The sequence below is a fragment of the Cherax quadricarinatus genome, chromosome 13, assembly GCF_038502225.1.
Source record: "Cherax quadricarinatus isolate ZL_2023a chromosome 13, ASM3850222v1, whole genome shotgun sequence".
In the NCBI taxonomy this organism is placed as follows: Eukaryota; Metazoa; Arthropoda; class Malacostraca; order Decapoda; family Parastacidae; genus Cherax; species Cherax quadricarinatus.
In genome coordinates, this window is record NC_091304.1 from 33,524,662 (window position 1) to 33,546,937 (window position 22,276).

The window sequence follows — 22,276 nt, forward strand, 5'->3', positions numbered from 1 at the left end:
TATTATCGAGAAAAAAAATTTGAGGTGGGGGGTGGGTGAAAGTGGGAGGGGTAATCCAAAAATTTGATCCAAGGTGATCATAAGAAATTCAAAACCCCCATAGGGGGGAATCCAAAACTTGTATTATCGAGAAATTTTTGGGATTGGGGGGTGAAAGTGGGAGGGGGAACCTTAAAAATTTGATCTGAGGAGATGGAGAATTTCGAAAAACCCATAGGGGGGATCCAAAAACTTGGTAATATTGAGAAATTTTGGGATGGGGGTGAAAGTGAGAGGGGGAACCTCAAAAAATTTGATCCGAGGAGATGGAGAAACCCCCATAGGGGGGAATGCAAAAACTTGGTAATATTGAGAAATTTTTTGGGGATGGGGGGTGGAAGGAGGGGCAATCCAAAAAACCTTGATCCAAGGAGATGGAGAGCACAAGAAAATGAAATTCAAAAAAAATTCGAAAAAAATCGGAAAAAAATTCGAGGCGCGGGGGCGATCCGGACGACGCTGCAGAAGGCGCAGCAGAAGGCGCGAAGGGGCGCGGGCGGGGCGCGCGGGCGGGCGGGGCGCGCGAAGGGCGCGCGGGCGGGCGGGCGCGCGGGCGGGCGCGCGGGGCGGCGGGCGGGCGCGCGGGCGGGCGCGCGGGCGCGCGGCGCGATGGTGGGGTCGCGAGGCGGGGGGGTCGTGGTGGGTGGGGGTATTGGTTGGGGGGTCAAGGGTGAGGTAGTCTCGAGGGCGAGGTCATGGTCAAAACCGGAAGTAACACCTAGGTGTGAAAAAGGTGACCCTCCAGCTGCTGGTCCTAGACCGGATACACCGCTCAGCCGCACCCCTAAAACCGGATACACCGCTCAGCCGCATGCCTAAAAACCGGATACACCGCTCAGCCGCTTTCTTCACTACTTATATATATATATATATGTATAAATATATATATATGTATAAATATATATATATATATATATATATATATATATATATATATATATATATATATATGTATGTCGTGCCGAATAGGCAGAACTTGCGATCTTGGCTTAAATAGCAACGCTCATCTTGCCATATAGGACAAGTGAAAATTTGTGTATGCAATAATTTCGCCAAAATCATTCTGAACCTAACGAAAAAAATATATTTCACTGTATTTGTTTAGTATTAAATTATTGTAAACAAATCTAAAATATATTTAGTTGGGTTAGGCTAAAATAAATTGTTCTTGTTATAATAAGGTTAGGTAAGTTTTCTAAGATTCTTTTGGTGCAAAATTAAAAATTTTTACATTAACATTAATGAAAAAATATATATTTAAACGTATAAGAGAAAATTTTAGAAAGGACTTAATTTTAAATGAGTTCTTGCTAATTGACCAGTTTTGCATATTCGGCACGACATATATACATATATTACATATGTATATCTATATATATATATATATATATATATATATATATATATATATATATATATATATATATATATATATATATATATATATATATATATATATATATATATATATATATATATATATATATATATATATATATATATATATATATAATAATGTACACACAGACGCTTTCATGTGCTTACACATCCTCAGAGGAATAGGAAGCAGAGGCTCTCATGTGATCAATGTATCAGCCTGGACTAGTAGGCTTGAAACTCTGAGATATCGCCTAAATTGATATCCAGGTTACGCGATATCACATCACTTAATAGCATAAAATGTGCTTCTCTTGCCTCTTCTTCCTAATTCTCTAAAGATTTTGCGTAAGCACATGAATTTACTCAGGTTTCCTGTAATTTTCTTTATTTGCAGTCACGCGCAATATCAGAATAATAATAGTAACCTCTTCACTTTCTTAAATAAGCGCAAGAAACAGGTTAACAATAATTGTGGTGGCTGCTCTTGGTGCAAGCGCTCACTTTCATGCATTCTCTGAGCCTTGACTAACGCTGGCACTAGCTAGTAGTTGTCTCGACTTGTTAAATTTGTATTATTGCACAGTTAATTTAACTCTGTGATTTCTAGAATACAGTGAATATTATTAAGAGGCAATTTCAAAACACGAACCTTTTGAGTGTGTTCGTAAGAGGTTCAGTACCCATGTTGATAGGTCCCTTCGGTTGAAATTATCCCTAGTAATTCATGTGTAGTCTTGTAATACAGGGGGAGGAACATGAGGCTTCAAATCACTACTTTTACCGAGGACTTTGCAGCCAGTGGCCGCTAGACCGTGGATATCAGTCTTTTGTACTCGCTTCCCTCTGAATTTAGACAGGGGAAATATCCTCGACACGTCTGCAAAACTGGAGAAAATTACGATTATTCTTCCCATATTACATTCTCGAGCAGCTGTTCTTTAACATGCGGCTGACACGAACACTGCACACATTGTGAAGCAACTCATGTTCACATTTTTTTATTGTTTACCATATTAAAGATATGGATGCATTTGACTAGTAATCGGGTAGTTGAAGGTTTTACTTAAGTGAAATATCTACATTAGATTCTGTACTAAGTTACTGGGTAAATGAACCCTGGACCATTACCTGAGGCTCCAGGAAGACTGTTACAGTGCTCCTGAAGGATTTAAGCATACCTCAGTAACATACAAGGGAACCGAATGTGGGTCCCTGGTATGTGATTGAGAAAGGGGCAAGAATCTGTGAATTGTGAGCAGTTCGTGGAAGTAGAAACCGACATTTTCTTAGATGTAAATGACTGCATTTCCATATTAAAATTTCAGTGTTCTGTAACCCGAAAAATTTTAATGATTCTTCAGGATAATACTTATAAAAAACTTAGAAAATTATATATTTTAGGTATTTATGCATATGATGTATTGGCTAGTAAACAGAGTAACTGTAGAGTTGGTTTTATCATAAATGGTGAGGAGTTTATGTAAAAAGTAAAAATAAATTATCTGTTACCCTTGAAAGTTTAACAGTAAGTAAATTCCAAACCGGTTATAAAATGTAGGACCAACGTAAGTGCTAAAGACCGGTGTAGACACTGCACCAGGATATAAATAATCATTTGCATTATACATTATGGTAAGTTGAAACACATTCATGTTTTATTGCATCGCTACGTGCTGTGGCTATCAAGTGACTTCAAGTTAATTTGCACTAGTGGTTAATAAGGATAGCTAGACAACTTGTTAGCCAATGATACCGATCGTTGCGCCTTATTAAACATAAGAAAAATCAAACAATTCAGTGCAAAAATAGCTATTTATGAACACAACAGACATTAATGATGTTAAATACAAAATATTTGTTGTTCAATTTATCTGCTTACGACGGAAAGACATCAATAGTCTTAGCAAATTCCTAACAATTTTATAAACAGCACTCGAAAGAATATTAACCCTGTAATCAGATATGCAAAATACAGTTGATATATACTCTTAAATGGCTTACTTTATATTCTTGAAGTCTTTTGTGAAGAAAAAACATGGAAAAATGATTTAAAATTTCTGAATCATATCCATTGTAATACAGTTATGAAAAAATAACCATTATAAAAGAATTTACAAATTTCTCTCTCTCTCTCTCTCTCTCTCTCTCTCTCTCTCTCTCTCTCTCTCTCTCTCTCTCTCTCTCTCTCTCTCTCTCTCTCTCTCTCTCTCTCTCTCTCTCTCCCCCACCCCGCCTCCTTCCTCTCTCTCCCCTCTTTTTCTCCTTCCTCACTTTCTTTCTCTCATCCCCCTTTCTGATTCTCTCCCTCGCCTTTCATTCTCTCTCTCCCTCGCTTTTCATTCCCTCTTCATTCTCCCTCCCCTTCTTATTCTTTCCTTCCTATCCCTCCCCTTCTCATTCTTTCTTCCCTGTCCCTCCCCTCTCCTTCTTTATTTCCTATCCTTACCCTCCCCTTCTTATTCTTTCCTCCTTCCTTTGTGTGTGTGTGTGTGTGTGTGTGTGTGTGTGTTTGGGCTTAATGGCCTCCGGGACACCGCCAACGATGCACACATTGGAAAAAATTTGATGAGACTACACCCTCTCTGAAATATCACACACACACAAACACACACACACACACACACACACACACACACACACACACACACACACACACAGTTCCCTGCCAGGTTTCCCGCTCCTCCAACCCTAACGTTCTCCCCAGATCACAGTTTTAGAAAAGAAGTTGAAGGTTTGGTGTATGAATGCGGATGGAATAACAAATAAATGTGAGGAGTGGCATAAAAGAATCAAGGAGACGTCCCCAAACATCATAGCACTCACAGAAGCGAAACTCACCGGGATGATGATAACAGATGCAGTCTTCCCACCCGGATATCAGATCCTGAGGAAAGATAGAGGGAGCAGAGGGGGGAGGATGAGTTGCACTGCACATTAAAAAACGATGGGATTTGAGGAAATGGAAGGAATGGGCGAAAGGGAATACATAGTAGGTACAGTTTAGTCTAGGGGGACATAAGCAGTCATTGCAGTGATGTACAACCCACCAAGAACTGCAGGAGGCCAAGAGAAGAATATGAAGAGAGCAACAGGGCAATGGTGGATACACTAGCTGAGGTGGCCAGAAGAGCTCACATGGGTAGAGCAAAGCTACTATTTATGGGTGATTTCAATCACAAGGAGATTGATTGGGAAAACCTTGTGCCACTAGGGGTCCCAAAACATGGAGAGCCAAGATGATGGATGTGGCACTGGAAAACCTCGTGCATCAACATGTTAGGGACACTACAAGAGAGAGAGAGAGAGAGAGAGAGAGAGAGAGAGAGAGAGAGAGAGAGAGAGTGAGAGGTGGGGATGAACCAGCAAGACTGGACCTTGTATTCACCCTGAGTAGCTCAGACATCGAGGACATCACGTATGAAAGTCCCCTCGGAGCTAGTGATCCCGTGGCTCTGAGCTTTAAATATGTAGTTTCAAGTGGAGAGAGTAACAGGAGTAGGATGGGAAAAGCCAAACTAGAAAAGGGGAGGGTGGACTACACAGGCATGAGGAACTTCCTACAGGAGGTTCAGTGGGAAAGAGAAATGTTAGGAAAACCAGTAAACAAAATGTACTACATGACAACAAAATGCAAGGAGACAGAGGAAAGATTTGTTCCAAAGGGGAACAGAAATAATGGAAAGACCAGAACGTGCCCTTGGTTTACCCACAGGTATAGGGAGGCAAAAAACTAAGTGCACTAGAGAATGGAAAAAGTACAGAAGACAAAGGACCCAGGAAAATAGACATTAGTCTGAGAGCAGTATGCACAGATAAGAAGGAAGGCCCAGCGACAGTACAAAAACGACATAGTATCGAAAGTCAAGTTTGACCCAAAGCTGTTGTATAGCCACATCAGGAGGAAGACAACAGTCAAGGACCAGGTAATCAGGCTGAGGAAAGAAGGTGGGGAGTTCACAAGAAACGACCAAGAAGTATGTGAGGAGCTCAGCACGAGATTTAAGGAAGTAGTCACAGTGGAGACAGGACTCCCGGAAGTCACAATGGGGGGGAGGGGTTACACCAACAAGTGCTGGATGAAATACACACAACCAAGGAGGTGGTGAAGAAGCTACTAAGTGAACTTGATACCTCAAAGGCAGTGGGACCGGACAGTATATCTCCGTGGGTCCTTAGAGGGAGCAGAGACGCTGTGTGTGCCACTAACAATTTTCAGCACATCCATTGAAACTTGGCAACTATATGAGGTATGGAAGTCGGCAAATGTAGTCCCCATTTTTAAGAAAGGAGACACACGAGGCACTATAGACCAATATCACTGACATGCATAGTATGCAAAGTCATAGAGAAGATTATCTGGAGAGCGGTGGAGCACCTAGAATGGAACAAGCTTATAAATGACAACCAGCACAGATTCAGGGAAGGAAAATCCTGTGTCACAAACCTTACCTGGAGTTTACCTGGAGAGAGTTCCGGGGGTCAACGCCCCCGCAGCCCGGTCTGTGACCAGGCCTCCTGGTGGATCAGAGCCTGATCAACCAGGCTGTTGCTGCTGGCTGCACGCAAACCAACGTACGAGCCACAGTTTATGGCAAAGTAACATAAATAAGACATGAATAGATAAAACTTGTAATATTGCCTTAAATAGCAGCGCTCTTCTTGCTGACTAAGGCAAAGGAAAATTTGTGTATGCAATAATTTCGCAAAAAATCATTCTGAACTTAACAAAAAAAATATATATTTCATTCTGTTTGTTTATTAAATTGTAAACTTATCTAAAATATATTTAGCTGGATTAGACTGAATTAAATTGCGCTTGTTATAATAAGGTTAGGCAAGTTTCCTAAGGTTCTTTTGGTACAAATTTATTAATTTTTCTATTAACATAAATGAAAAAAATATATCTTTAAACGTATGGGAGAATTTAAAAAAAAAAAAAATTAATTTTAAATTAGTTCTTGATAATTGACCAATTTTACCTATTCGGCACATTATGTATGTATATATATATATATATATATATATATATATATATATATATATATATATATATATATATATATATATACACACACACATGAGAGAGAGAGCTATTACACTAAATGTATATTTAGTGTAAATGTGTATTTATTTTGGTCATTTAGAGAGGATGGAGCAATATAGATTGACTTGAAGGATGTATAAATCTGTAGTGGAGGGGAGGAGGGGTAGAGGTCGTCCTAGGAAAGGATGGAGGGAGGGGGTAAAAGGTTTTGTGTGCAAGGGGCTTGGGCATGCAGCGGGCATGTGTGAGCGTGTTAGATAAGAGTGAATGGAGACGAAAGGTTTTTGGGACCTGACATGCTGTTGGAGTGTGAGCAGCGTAATCTTGTGTTAAGGGATTCAGGGAAACCGATTAGCCGGACTCGAGTCCTGGAGGTGAGAAGAATAATGTCTGCACTTTAAAGGAGGAATTTGGGATATTGGCTGTTTGGAGTGACTTCTAAACTGCCTTACCTGGGAGCCTCTGCAAAGACAATGATTGTGTAAATGATGGTGAAAGTGTTTCTTTTTTTGGGTCACCCTGCCTCGGTGGAAAACTGCCGACGTGTTGAAAAAAAATATTTCACGAAGATACGCTTTAATATACTTGTTAGGAAGTATCAAGAGCTTTTATGAATTTAAAGGGCTGGAAACTCTGAAGTAATCTTGTTGTTGTGACCTCGGAGTGTGTGAAGGTTGGTGTGTGTGTGTTTGGGTAAGTGCAACTTGTAGAGAGTTGTATATAGATGGAAGCAGGATAGAGCCATAACTGCACACCAGTGTAGCGAAGGCCGTGCCAGATTCCTTTTGAAATTATAAATCTCATGATGCTTACCAATGGGCCATTGAAAGCACCTGACACTTTATACTGATTAATGTTACACTTCAGACAGTACTAGTATTACTGTACACGTACTATCCTTACGAAGACCTGTAACATTACCTCGCTCCCCTGCCATCCCTTACATCCATAACTCTCTATACATATAACCCTGTTTTTTTTGGGTAGTATTTTCCATCATGCTATGGCACAATAGAATTGCAGTGTGATTCATACGTTTTAAGTTATATAGTAGTCATTGGCTCTGTCACGAGGACAGCCAGATCATGCCTGTCAAACCCCATTTACAATATATAAAAGTAATACTGCATTGAAGTTTCATTTATAAAGTATAATAATCAATATATTGTATTATGAATAAAACAGTATTGCCTAAGTCGTGTTGTTTCTTACGTATTAGTGTAATTACATTATTCTAATATTCTCTCTGATAGGTTCTTTATTTTGTGTATATTATCTTTTATATTAATTCACAATTGGCATTAACCTTGTTTATTAATTTAATGTAATATCGGCTTCAGAAACTTGAAAGAACTGGTCATGTTTTAAAGCAAACATTGTTAATGGAAGTATATTATCAACATTAACATGAGTACCGTTTTGTGACTCAGCAAATTAAGACTTTGAAAGTAACTCGAATTGTAAAATTACATGTATATGAAGGTGAGTAATATGTATTTATAAAGTAACCAAACCAGCAGGACTTTACATTTGCCCAAGAATATATTATTATTATTATTAATATAATTATTATTATAACGGAAGCGCTAAACCCGTAGGATTATACAGCGCCTGTGGGGGGAGGGGGGGGAAGGTATTCAGGCTTAATTTAGGGAACTGGAGCACAGATCCAATTCCCAAGATCAAGAACCCCTCGCCAGCGTCAAGGAACCTTCCTTGAGGGGTTAGAATATATTAATTTTCCTGTAACGTTGGGTTCGGATCGCTCGTGTGATGCACATCCGGGAAATCATCGTGATGTTCAATGACAATTTGCTATGGTATTTTTTTCTGCTAGTTTGAATTCAGTATTTTATATTGTGCATTGCATTATTTATTACTTCCGCGGTATCAAGACCAGTCCTTCATTTCCTTTCATCTGCTGATTGTCCATTCATTCTCATTTTTTTATTTTATAATTCACGTCGGAAAGCAGTTAAGACATTGTTTTTTTTTTTTTTATTCGCCGGTATTCTCCCGGCCCGGGTCTTTTCCAAGTAGTGGTTAATAAGTGTATATCAAATAACTACATTTTTTTTCATTAAAATGCAAAATTATGATGGCTTGTGCAGAATGTGTGGATGTGTAAGCCTGGTGATGGCAGCTGCCATAGTTGTGCAGGAATGGTATATAATACCGACAAGACGAAATTAACACACATGTGCAACATCTGGGTATCTTTATTGTAGACGTTTCGCCATCCAATGGCTTTATCAATACAAATTCTAGGACATAACTTGAAGACAGTAGGACTATATACAGAAGATGAGGTAATCAGTCCCTCAACCTTGGAGTAGGTGCGAAGAGCACCATAGTCGTGGAGATTCTGCTTCAGTTGGTGTTAGTGGTGGTGTTGTTCCTGGTGTAGTTGCTGTTAATGGTGGTGGTGTTCCTGGTGTAGTTGGTGTTAGTGGTGGTGTTCCTGGTGTAGTTGGTGTTAATGGTGGTGGTGTTCCTGGTGTAGTTGGTGTTAATGGTGGTGGTGTTCCTGGTGTAGTTGGTGTTAATGGTGGTGGTGTTACTGGTGTAGTTGGTGTTAATGGTGGTGGTGTTACTGGTGTAGTTGGTGTTAGTGGTGGTGTTCCTGGTGTAGTTGGTGTTAGTGGTGGTGGTGTTCCTGGTGTAGTTGGTGTTAGTGGTGGTGTTCCTGGTGTAGTTGGTGTTCCTGGTGTAGTTGGTGTTAGTGGTGGTGGTGTTCCTGGTGTAGTTGGTGTTAGTGGTGGTGGTGTTCCTGGTGTAGTTGGTGTTAGTGGTGTTGTTCCTGGTGTAGTTGGTGTTAGTGGTGTTGTTCCTGGTGTAGTTGGTGTTAGTGGTGGTGGTGTTCCTGGTGTAGTTGGTGTTAGTGGTGGTGGTGTTCCTGGTGTAGTTGGTGTTAGTGGTGGTGTTCCTGGTGTAGTTGGTGTTAGTGGTGTTGTTGTTCCTGGTGTAGTTGGTGTTAGTGTTGGTGTTGTTCCTGGTGTAGTTGGTGTTAGTGGTGATGTTGTTCCTGGTGTAGTTGGTATTAGTGGTGGTGGTGCTCCTGGTGTAGTTGGTGTTAGTGGTGGTGTTCCTGGTGTAGTTGGTATTAGTGGTGGTGGTGTTCCTGGTGTAGTTTACCTGGAGAGTTTACCTGGAGAGAGTTCCGGGGGTCAACGCCCCCGCGGCCCGGTCTGTGACCAGGCCTCCTTAGGTCAGTGTCCCAGGATGCGACCCACACCAGTCGACTAACACCCAAGTACCCATTTTACTGATGGGGAACATAGACAACAGGTGGAAAGAAACACGTCCAATGTTTCTACTCTGGCTGGGAATCGAACCCAGGCCCTCGCCGTGTGAAGCGAGAGCGTTAACCACCAGGCCAGGTGGTGGTGTTCCTGGTGTAGTTGGTGTTAGCGGTGGTGGTGTTCCTGGTGTAGTTGGTATTAGTGGTGGTGTTGTTCCTGGTGTAGTTGGTGTTAGTGGTGGTGGTGTTCCTGGTGTAGTTGGTATTAGTGGTGGTGTTGTTCCTGGTGTAGTTGGTGTTAGCGGTGGTGGTGTTCCTGGTGTAGTTGGTATTAGTGGTGGTGTTGTTCCTGGTGTAGTTGGTGTTAGTGGTGGTGGTGTTCCTGGTGTAGTTGGTGTTAGCGGTGGTGGTGTTCCTGGTGTAGTTGGTATTAGTGGTGGTGTTGTTCCTGGTGTAGTTGGTGTTAGTGGTGGTGGTGTTCCTGGTGTAGTTGGTATTAGTGGTGGTGTTGTTCCTGGTGTAGTTGGTGTTAGTGGTGGTGTTCCTGGTGTAGTTGGTGTTAGTGGTGCTGTTGTTCTTAGTGTAGTTGGTGTTAGTGGTGGTGGTGTTCCTGGTGTAGTTGGTGTTAGTGGTGGTGTTGTTCCTAGTGTTAGTGGTGGTGGTGGTGGTGTTCCTGGTGTAGTTGGTGGTGGTGGTGTTCTTGGTGTAGTTGGTGTTAGTGGTGGTGGTGTTCTTGGTGTAGTTGGTGTTAGTGGTGGTGGTATTCTTGGTGTAGTTGGTGTTAGTGGTGGTGGTGGTGTTGTTCCTGGTGTAGTTGGTGTTAGTGGTGGTGGTGGTGTTCTTGGTGTAGTTGGTGTTAGTGGTGGTGGTGTTCTTGGTGTAGTTGGTGTTAGTGGTGGTGGTGTTCTTGGTGTAGTTGGTGTTAGTGGTGGTGGTGGTGGTGGTGGTGTTCCTGGTGTAGTTGGTGTTAGTGGTGGTGGTGTTCTTGGTGTAGTTGGTGTTAGTGGTGGTGGTGTTCTTGGTGTAGTTGGTGTTAGTGGTGGTGGTGTTCTTGGTGTAGTTGGTGTTAGTGGTGGTGTTGTTCCTGGTGTAGTTGGTGTTAGTGGTGGTGGTGTTCTTGGTGTAGTTGGTGTTAGTGGTGGTGTTGTTCCTGGTGTGACAGACTCACACATATAACAATTTTGACGTTATTGGTTCACTTTTCCTCGTGCATGCTAGGTTACAGCTAGGTTACAGCTAGGCTACAGCTAGGCTACAGCTAGGTTACAGCTAGGTTACAGCTAGGTTACAGCTAGGCTACAGCTAGGTTACAGCTAGGTTACAGCTAGGTTACAGCATTACTACTGAACATAGGAATATTTCAAACAAGTTTTGAAGAGAAACTTAGACTGCTACATACTACAAGAGCTAGATAATTATGCCAGGCTCTGCTGACTATCCTGCTGTTCCTAACTTGCAACTACAGCCTAGTTGACCAGGCATTCAACACGGTATACTAGCCTCAGGCCGGGCTGCGAAACCTAAAGAACTCTCGAAATTAAACACAGGCATGTCCAGGTATATCAGTAAAGGGAAGCAACTTGTACAGCACATCGGGAACACTTATTGTATACCAGGACAACAACCATACATGCGGATACTGCATTTCTTTCATACGTGTGAGAAATGTGTGAAGTTTACAGGCAGTCCTTAATTATTACACACACAATTTGGGGAGGGCACAGCTAAAACAGACATAACGCTTATTAATATTATGTCTGTGAACTGTATATGGATTAATGACCTGACTTTACTAATTAGTGGTTTGGTTCACAAAATATACACCTTCATAGAATGTACGTAGAGAATGTACATAAATTACATACTTTAATTTTTATATCATACAATTAACTAATTATAAATACCAAAATTTAAGAAACACACTTACCCCAAATATTACTTGAATCCCACTTCCTAACGCTTCCCTAATATATACTAGAGGTTGGTCAACATGGCAGTCTAATGCAGTCAACTGCGAAGCTTACATGAGATGTGCCACATTTCCAGACGCCGCTGCGTCTCTTTATATTCCAGTTATCAATTTTATTGTAGTTGTCACTCTTGAATTTCACTATTACAGGAGCCCACACCGTTCACGTATTTCATAGTCCGTCATTCATGCCGATGATACACTCCTTATCTGGCATAATTAAACCAGATATCTCATCTATTTCACTCTCCAGTTGTTTTATGCTACCCCATATTTTGACGCCCCCCCCCCCCACCTGTGTGTTGGTACCCTTGGGACTCTAAACTTTTCCAAAAGTCACATCAGCACATTTAAACTACGTTACATTTACATTATTATTATTCTAATTACAGGAAAATGATAAAAAATCACAATGCGAGTGTGCAATGGAATCCTGTCAAACGTGTTGCACTCTACCTGGATTTGTTTTTTTTTTCATGAACGTATAAGATAACAGATAGATTTCAAGTTTTTAATAATGTTCAGTGTACACCAGCTTTCGTTTTCCTGTGTTTTAATAGTTCTTATGTCTGTAATATTTATGAATTTATGGATTTTTTTAACCCTTGTATCAACTGTGGAATACAATACCTTGAGAGCACCATTTTTATATTGAATAAATAACACAACTGTATCAAAATACGTTTTGTAAACGGTAAATTTTTACTTACTACTTAAAAAAAATATTTTATAAATACATTATTACAATCTTGTAAAGTAGCGACATATTAGGTCTTAGTTTGAAATTATATTTCATAAGTTCAAATTCCGCTTGGACTTCCTACATCAAATTTGCATTAATTTTAGGAACGTGGTTTGCCGCCTTGATGTCAAATTAGATTGTATCGCTTGGATAAGTTGGTAGGGAAGGAGGGAACCTGTGGAGATAATGTGAAAAAAATGAATTAAGCAATTTATTTAATATATTAGGTTTGGTGTGATATACAATGACTTTAAGTTATGGGATACTGCTGCAGGGAAGGAAAGATTTGAAATCGAAATAAGTTGCAACAGCCACTGTGGTAAATCAGGATGACAGGCAAGATGCAGCTGGTCGTAGTACTGCTGGAGGTGGTGGTGGTCCTGGTGTAGTTGGTGTTAGTGGCGGTGTTGTTCCTGGTGTAGTTGGTGTTAGTGGCGGTGTTGTTCCTGGTGTAGTTGGTGTTAGTGGTGGTGGTGTTCTTCGTGTAGTTGGTGTTAGTGGCGGTGTTGTTCCTGGTGTAGTTGGTGTTAGTGGTGGTGGTGGTGTTCCTGGTGTAGTTGGTGTTAGTGGTGGTGGTGGTGGTGTTCCTGGTGTCGTTGGTGTTAGTGGTGGCGGTGGTGTTCCTGGTGTAGTGGGTGTTAGTGGTGTTGTTCCTGGTGTAGCTGGCGTTAGTGGTGTTCCTGATGTAGTTGGTGTTAGTGGTACTGTTGTTCCTAGTGTAGTTGGTGTTAGTGGTGTTGTTGTTCCTGGTGTAGTTGGTGTTAGTGGTGTTCCTGGTGTAGTTGACGTTAGTGGTGGTCCTGATGTAGTTGGTGTTAGTGGTGTTCCTGATGTAGTTGGTGTTAGTGGTACTGTTGTTCCTTGTGTAGTTGGTGTTAGTGGTGTTGTTACTGGTGTAGTTGGTGTTAGTGGTGTTCTTGTTCCTGGTATAGTTGATGTTAGTGGTGCTGTTGTTCCTGGTATAGTTGGTGTTAGTGGTGGTGGTGTTCCTGGTGTAGTTGGTGTTAGTGGTGGTGGTGTTCCTGGTGTAGTTGGTGTTAGTGGTGGTGGTGTTCCTGGTGTAGTTGGTGTTAGTGGTGGTCCAGGTGTAGTTGGTGTTAGTCGTGTTGTTCCTGGTGTAGTTGGTGTTAGTGGTGGTGTTCCTGGTGTAGTTGGTGTTAGTGGTGGTGTTCCTGGTGTAGTTGGTGTTAGTGGTGGTGTTCCTGGTGTAGTTGGTGTTAGTGGTGGTGGTGTTCCTGGTGTAGTTGGTGTTAGTGGTGGTGTTCCTGGTGTAGTTGGTGTTAGTGGTGGTGTTCCTGGTGTAGTTGGTGTTAGTGGTGGTGGTGTTCCTGGTGTAGTTGGTGTTAGTGGTGGTCCTGGTGTAGTTGGTGTTAGTCGTGTTGTTCCTGGTGTAGTTGGTGTTAGTGGTGGTGTTCCTGGTGTAGTTGGTGTTAGTGGTGGTGTTCCTGGTGTAGTTGGTGTTAGTGGTGGTCCTGGTGTAGTTGGTGTTAGTGGTGGTGGTATTCCTGGTGTAGTTGATGTTAGTGGTGTTGTTCCTGGTGTAGTTGGTGTTAGTCGTGTTGTTCCTGGTGTAGTTGGTGTTAGTGGTGGTGTTCCTGGTGTAGTTGGTGTTAGTGGTGGTGTTCCTGGTGTAGTTGGTGTTAGTGGTGGTGGTGGTGGTGTTCCTGGTGTAGTTGATGTTAGTGGTGGTCCTGGTATAGTTGGTGTTAGTGGTGGTCCTGGTGTAGTTGGTGTTAGTGGTGGTGGTGTTCCTGGTGTAGTTGATGTTAGTGGTGGTCCTGGTATAGTTGGTGTTAGTGGTGGTGTTCCTGGTGTAGTTGATGTTAGTGGTGTTGTTCCTGGTGTAGTTATTGTTAGTGGTGTTCTTGTTCCTGGTATAGCTGGTGTTAGTGGTGCTGTTGTTCCTGGTATAGTTGATGTTAGTGTTCCTGGTGTAGTTGGTGTTAGTGGTGGTGTTCCTGGTGTAGTTGGTGTTAGTGGTGGTGTTCCTGGTGTAGTTGGTGTTAGTGGTGCTGTTGTTCCTGGTATAGTTGATGTTAGTGTTCCTGGTGTAGTTGGTGTTAGTGGTGGTGTTCCTGGTGTAGTTGGTGTTAGTGGTGGTGTTCCTGGTGTAGTTGGTGTTAGTGGTGGTGTTCCTGGTGTAGTTGGTGTTAGTGGTGGTGTTCCTGGTGTAGTTGATGTTAGTGGTGGTGTTCCTGGTGTAGTTGATGTTAGTGGTGGTGTTCCTGGTGTAGTTGGTGTTAGTGGTGGTGTTCCTGGTGTAGTTGGTGTTAGTGGTGGTTGTGTTCCTGGTGTAGTTGGTGTTAGTGGTATTGTTCCTGGTGTAGTTGGTGTTAGTGGCGGTGTTGTTCCTGGTGTAGCTGGTGTTAGTGGTGTTATTCCTGGTGTAGCTGGTGTTAGTGGTGTTCCTGGTGTAGTTGGTGTTAGTGGTGTTGTTCCTGGTGTAGTTGATGTTAGTGGTGTTGTTCCTGGTGTAGTTGATAGTGGTGGTGTTGTTCCTGGTGTAGTTGGTGTTAGTGGTATGTACTGTTGTTCCCTGTGCATTTGGTGTTAGTGCTGGTGCTGTTCCCTGTGTAACTGGTGTTAGTGTTGGTGCTGTTTCCTGTGCATCTGGTGTCAATGCTGGTGCAGTTCCCTGTGCAGTTGATGTTAGTGCTGGTGCTGTTCCCTGTGCAATTGGTTAGTGCTGGTGCTGTTCCCTGTACAATTATTGTTAGTACTGGTGCTATTCCCTGTGCAGTTGGTGTTAGTGGTACTCTGCTGATTGTCGGTGCTGCTGCTATTGATGCTCTTGGTGGCGCTGCCAGGATGCGGCTGCTGGGTGGTAGTGGTGCTACTGTAGCTGTGATAGTGCTGTTGTCCCTGAACAAAAGCGAACAAATTTCCCGTGCGCGTTGGGCGTGTGTTGGCGGTGTTGCTCACTGGCAGATTTCTTATTTAAACTTGATTCCCTCGCTCCAGTCATTTTTAAAGGCTGCGGCACTGAATAGAAGTTGATTAACAGCCATTCATGTTTTTTTTTTTTTTGTTTCTTTTTTTGGGGGGGAGGAGAGGAACAATTTCTTTTGATAGCGATTAATAGCAGTCTTCAAATTGATGCTTTAGTATTTGACACGGCTCATTGGCCTTCGGGGCATCAAAGGATACAAGAGTACAAACAAAGGACACAACACCGCCTATAGAATAATGTACCATCGTGATAAATGAAAAATCAAGACGGTCGTCAGACCCTTTATGGCAAGAGTCCACCAGATGCTATTTTTGTTTAGCCTGTTTTTTTGTCTTGTTCTTTCGGTTTCAGTTCAAGGTTTTGGGAATGTATATAAAAAATGAGTCTCCCACTGGGTCCTGTTCCTGTCCCTTATTTTTTGTATCCTTCCTTCGTCCGTATAGTTTTGTCCTTCCCCTCTCCATCCCTTCCGCATGCGACAAAGTTTACACAGAAGCCACAAATCAGAGGGATAATAGGAAAAATTATTGTGTAGAGCATAGAAATTCACCATGACCATCTAATGAAGTTGTTTAGTTGAGGCCTCAAATGAACATTCAAACTCCATTATATCTTCATTTGTTCATCCAGTTCGATAAACCAATGTGGGTCATTTAGCAGCTTAAGGAAAAAACTTGGAATGTTCTGCTTTAGACTGGCAGCCCATTGCCTCTGGAAGCATAAGTTGTGCTGCACACCACCGTCATTGTCTATTGTCTGACTCTGACTCCAATCTCTCATCCTGGAGCGGAGTAAGCACGCATCCACATTTTTTCTCTGTATTTATTTTGGATTTATTGACACTTGAAGGTAAGGAGCTACTGGTAAGTGGTTAATAATGATATATTGTAAGATGGCTTTCATAGGCATGAATTACATTTGTATGAAGCGCCAAGTGTTATGAGCCCGTGTAGATTACTACAGTCATGGTTTTGAACATAATTTTTAAAGGCGTGGACCGGCAAGCCAGCGGAAGGCCTCGGTCAGATAATCAAAAGCTCCAAGGGCGGGTCATCTAAGACCCGCGTCAGAAAACACTTGTCCTGTTTCTAGACGAACCTTACCTAACCTAATGGCTTTGAATCATGATTTGTATATGATTTGATTAAAAATGGAGCAACATGTTTTTTCAATGGACTTAGTTATTCCCATTGGGTTGTACCTGTCTTCAGGTCACCTTCCTCAGAATACCTTAGTAATCATCACATTCCTCAGGTAGGAATCATAAATGTAGGATTGATCATGACGCCTGGTGTAGTATGGCCCACATTTATTTAGCAGTAAATCAAGGCCGTGATCCTTAACTGTTGTAGCATAACCATTTATTGCCTAGATGCTTTAACTGGATTAATTATGATGAATTTGTGTAATTAGCATATGTGCAGTGTTTTATGTAATCTCTCCAAACCTCCTTTTCACCATATTTATTTTTTGTCGTTTACTCTCCTTCTGTGAGTGCCAGTATCAACACTGCACTAATTGTGCATCAAGAGGATCCTCTTTGCTGCACTTTGGCCAAGTCGAAATTTCCTGAAAATTCATGGCGCATTTCGATCATACAAAAAATTACACCTAAGATGGTTAGTCATTTATCAGTGCTGGAGAGGAAGGTGGTGTGATAAAAGGTTAGACTCTATAACCATTATTGCATTTAAGGATTTTATCTTTGCCAGGGAGAAGACAACATAGAATACTTCTTGGGTCTGACTCCTTCAGGAGTAATTGTACTCCGGAACAAAGCTAAGGTCGGCAACTACTACTGGTGAGTCTGGTACACTTCATTCCACCTGGACAGTAGTCACTCACTCATTATTTAGGTGTTTTATTTATTTATGTTTTTTTATATAATTTGTTTTCTTGAAGGCACACAATATTTACCTAGGTAAAGCTCAATAAAGTTATTGTAACTTAATTCACTGGCGTCCTTGGGAGTTGATAATAATAATAAAATATAAAATGGTGTGGAAGTTTGGCTAAACATTATGAATAGTTTTTGGGGAGCATTTGTTTTTCTAAACTTTTAAATGTTTTTTTTATAATTTTAAAAATTCTTAAGTAATTTTGGCTATTGTTGGAGACTTCTATCTCCTTCAACATCCATCATCTGCAAACCAATTTTATGTCCAATTAATTTACTGTACTTTCAAAAAAGTTTTTCAACATTTTATTTAGCTTTCAATGATATTTTCTTCATACTGGAAGATTTTAACAAAACTTTTTGAAATTTTGCCTTTGGCTTGAACATAAAGACCGATATGACATACATGTCAACCACAGTAGTTAATATTTAAAATACACGAGTCATATTTTATGTAAATATTGAGTGGAATGTCGTGAATTTATAAAAGTTCAATTGAGTTGCTACCAGAGATTTCTAGAAAGATATTTACAATAAGTTTGTGTCAAACTAAATCGTGAAATAAATAAATAAATAAATAAATATATATATATATATATATATATATATATATATCTATATATATATATATATATATATATATATATATATATATATATATATATATATATCAGGATTGCAGGTTGAGTTTACATAGTATATTAATTGTTAAAATTCCTTTCACGAGTTATTTTTACAAGTATAGTTCATAAATACTTAGCTAATTGATTATTTGTTTTGCATACAATACAAAGTTAATAAAGTGTTGTTTTGCAGGCCCAGAATATCCAAAGTGTACTTCCGTGGTCGCTTCTTCATGCTTCGTGTACGAGACAAGAATGTAAGTTAGTACACAGTGCTCCCACCAACTGCCACAAACACACACTTAAATTATATAGGTGAAATTTGAAAATAATTAATACTCTAGTATTTCTGGTACTTGTCCAAACTATGTCAAGTTTAGTAAGTGGCCCGGTGGCCTGGTGGCTAAAGCTCCCGCTTCACACACGGAGGGCCCGGGTTCGATTCCCGGCGGGTGGAAACATTTCGACACGTTTCCTTACACCTGTTGTCCTGTTCACCTAGCAGCAAATAGGTACCTGGGTGTTAGTCGACTGGTGTGGGTCGCATCCTGGGGGACAAGATTAAGGACCCCAATGGAAATAAGTTAGACAGTCCTCGATGACGCACTGACTTTCTTGGGTTATCCTGGGTGGCTAACCCTCCGGGGTTAAAAATCCGAACGAAATCTTATCTTATCTTATCTTATCTTAAGTGTATTCAGGTACACATAAATATAGATAAATTTTCATACATATTAGCATATGTATAGATTACCTAGGATAACCCAAGAAAGTCAAAGTAACTTATTTCCACTGGGGTCCTTGACAGTACAATATATTTTGCTTAATAACAATGCAGGGAAATATAGGAAAACAGCAGTTGAATGAACGAAGGTGACTTTTCTGAGGGATCATGCTGCCTTGAACATGTCCATTTCAGTTAAAAAAAAATATTCAAAACTAACGTTTATTATTTTTATTAACACATCGGCCGATTCCCACCAAGGCAGGGTGGCCCGAAAAAGAAAAACTTTCACCATCATTCACTCCATCACTGTCTTGCCAGAAGGGTGCTTTACACTACAGTTTTTAAACTGCAACATTAACACCCCTCCTTCAGAGTGCAGGCACTGTACTTCCCATCTCCAGGACTCAAGTCCGGCCTGCCGGTTTCCCTGAACCCCTTCATAAATGTTACTTTGCTCACACTCCAACAGCACGTCAAGTATTAAAAACCATTTGTCTCCATTCACTCCTATCAAACACGCTCACGCATGCCTGCTGGAAGTCCAAGCCCCTCGCACACAAAACCTCCTTTACCCCCTCCCTCCAACCTTTCCTAGGCCGACCCCTACCCCGCCTTCCTTCCACTACAGACTGATACACTCTTGAAGTCACTCTTGTTTTGCTCCATTCTCTCTACATGTCCGAACCACCTCAACAACCCTTCCTCAGCCCTCTGGACAACAGTTTTGGTAATCCCGCACCTCCTCCTAACTTCCAAACTACGAATTCTCTGCATTATATTCACACCACGCACATTGCCCTCAGACATGACACCTCCACTGCCTCCAGCCTTCTCCTCGCTGCAACATTCATCACCCATGCTTCACACCCATATAAGAGCGTTGGTAAAACTATACTCTCATACATTCCCGTCTTTGCCTCCAAGGACAAAGTTCTTTGTCTCCACAGACTCCTAAGTGCACCACTCACCCTTTTCCCCTCATCAATTCTATGATTCACCTCATCTTTCATAGACCCATCCGCTGACACGTCCACTCCCAGATATCTGAATACATTCACCTCCTCCATACTCTCTCCCTCCAATCTGATATCCACTCTTTCGTCACCTAATCTTTTTATCCTCATCACCTTACTCTTTCCTATATTCACTTTTAATTTTCTTCATTTACATACCCTACCAAATTCATCCATCGACTTCTGCAACTTCTCTTGAGAATCTCTCAAAAGCAGTCATCAGCAAAGAGCAACTGTGACAACTCCCACTTTGTGTGATTCTTTATCTTTTAACTCCACACTTCTTGCCAAGACCCTCACATTCACTTCTCTTACAACCCCATCTATAAATATAATGAACAACCACGGTGACATCACACATTCTTGTCTAAGGCCTACTTTTACTGGGAAATAATCTCCCTCTCTCCTACATACTCTAACCTGAGCCTCACTATCCTCGTAAAAACTCTTCACTGATTTCAGTAACCTACCTCCTATACCATACACACCTGCAACATCTGCCACATTGCCCCCCTATCCACCATGTCATATCCCTTTTCCAAATCCATAAATGCCACAAAAACTTCTTTAGCCTTATCTAAATACTGTTCACTTACATGTTTCACTGTAAACACCTGGTCCTCACACCCCCTACCTTTCCTAAAGCCTCCTTGTTCATCTGCTATCCTACTCTCCATCTTACTCTTAATTCTTTCAGTAATAACTCTACCATACACTTTACCAGGTATACTCAACAGACTACTTCTATAATTTTTGCACTCTCCTTTATCCCCTTTGCCTTTATACAAAGGAACTATGCATGCTCTCTGCCAATCCCTAGGTACAGTACTTTACCCTCTTCCATACATTTATTAAATAATAGAACCAACCACTCTAAAACTACATCCCCACCTGCTTTTAACATTTCTATCTTTATCCCATCAATTCCAGCTGCCTTACCCCCTTTCATTCTACCCACTGCCTCACAAATTTCCCCCACACTCACAACTGGCTCTTCCTCACTCCATCTTCCCGATACCTTTAAATATCCATTTAATAACTCTCCTCTCCAATTTTTAACTGTCAAATCCATTTGTTCCCTAGGCTTCCTCAACTTATTAATCTCACTCCAAAACTTTTTCTTGTTTTCAACAAAATTGGTTGATAAAGTCTCGCCCACTCTCTCATTTGCTCTCGTTTTAGATTGCTTCACCACTCTATTAACCTCTCTTTTTCTCTCCATATACTCTTCCCTCCTTGCATCACTTCTACTTTGTAAAAACCTCTCATATGTTAACTTTTTCTCCCTTACTACTGTCTTTACATCATTCCACCAATCACTTTTCTTTCCTCCTGCACCCACTTTACTGTAACCACAAACTTCTGCTGAACAATCTTAACACTACATTCTTAAACCTACCCCATACATCTTCGACCCCAGTGCCTATACTCTCACTAGCCCATCTATCCTCCAATAGTTGTTTATATCTTATCCTAACTGCCTCCTCTTTTAGTTTATACACCTTCACCTCTCTTACTTGGTGCCTCTATTTTCCTTGTATTCCATCTATCTTTTACTCTCACTGTAGCTACAACTAGAAAGTGATCGGATATATCTGTGGTCCCTCTATAAAGATGTACATCCTGAAGTCTACTCAACAGTCTTTTATCTACCAATACATAGTCCAACAAACTACTGTCATTACGCCCTACATCATATCTTGTATACTTATTTATCCTCTTTTTCTTAAAATACGTATTACCTATAACTAAACCCCTTTCTATACAAAGTTCAATCAAAGGGCTCCCATTACCATTTACACCTGGCACCCCAAACTTACCTACCACACCCTCTCTAAATGTTTATCCTACTTCGGCATTTAGGTCCCCTACGACAATTACTCTCTCGCTTGGTTCAGAGGGTCCTATACATTTGCTTAACATCTCCCAAAATCTCTCTCTCTCTCCTCTACACTCCTCTCTTCTCCAGGTGCTTACATCCTTATTATGACCCACTTTTCACATCTGACCCTTATTTTAATCCATATAATCCTTGAATTTACACATTTATATTCCCTCTTCTCATTCCATAACTATTCCTTCAACATTATTGCTACCCCTTCCTTAGATCTAACTCTCTCAGATACTCCTGACTTAATCCCATTTATTTCTTCCCACTGAAACTACCCCCTTCAGCTTTGTTTCGCTTTGGGCTAGGACATCCAACTTCTTTTCATTCATAACATCGGCAATCATCTCTTTCTTATCATCCGCACTACATCCACGCACATTCAAGCATCCCAGTTTTATAAAGTTATTCTTCTCATTTTTAGTAAATGTGTACAGAAGGGGTTTCTAGCCCATTGCTCCCGGCATTTTAGTCGCCTCATACGACACGCATGGCTTACGGAGGAAAGATTCTTTTCCATTTCCCCATGGGCAGTAGAGAGAAAAAAACAAGAACAAGAACAAGAGCTATTAATTAAAAGAAGAAAAACCATAGATGTGTGTATGTATATAGTATATGCATGTGCATGCCTGTGTAGTGTGACCTAAGTGTAAGTAGAAGTAGCAAGATATACCTGTTATCCAGCGTGTTTATGAGACAGACTATGTACTACATTTTGGTCTGCCCTGAGCCATTATGTTGAGGTTCAACATACTATGTTTTA

General features: G+C 41.1%; 1 protein-coding gene across 1 annotated transcript in view; it reads left to right on the forward strand.

Moving 5' to 3' along the window:
- The window catches only part of LOC128688504 (uncharacterized), a 436,494-nt gene that overhangs the window by 271,431 nt on the left and 142,787 nt on the right, over positions 1 to 22,276 (forward strand). The window contains exons 9-10 of the mRNA XM_070084744.1: positions 17,078 to 17,166; positions 18,079 to 18,142. Coding sequence (XP_069940845.1) covers positions 17,078 to 17,166; positions 18,079 to 18,142 — 153 coding nt within the window. The remainder of the gene's footprint in view (positions 1 to 17,077; positions 17,167 to 18,078; positions 18,143 to 22,276) is intronic.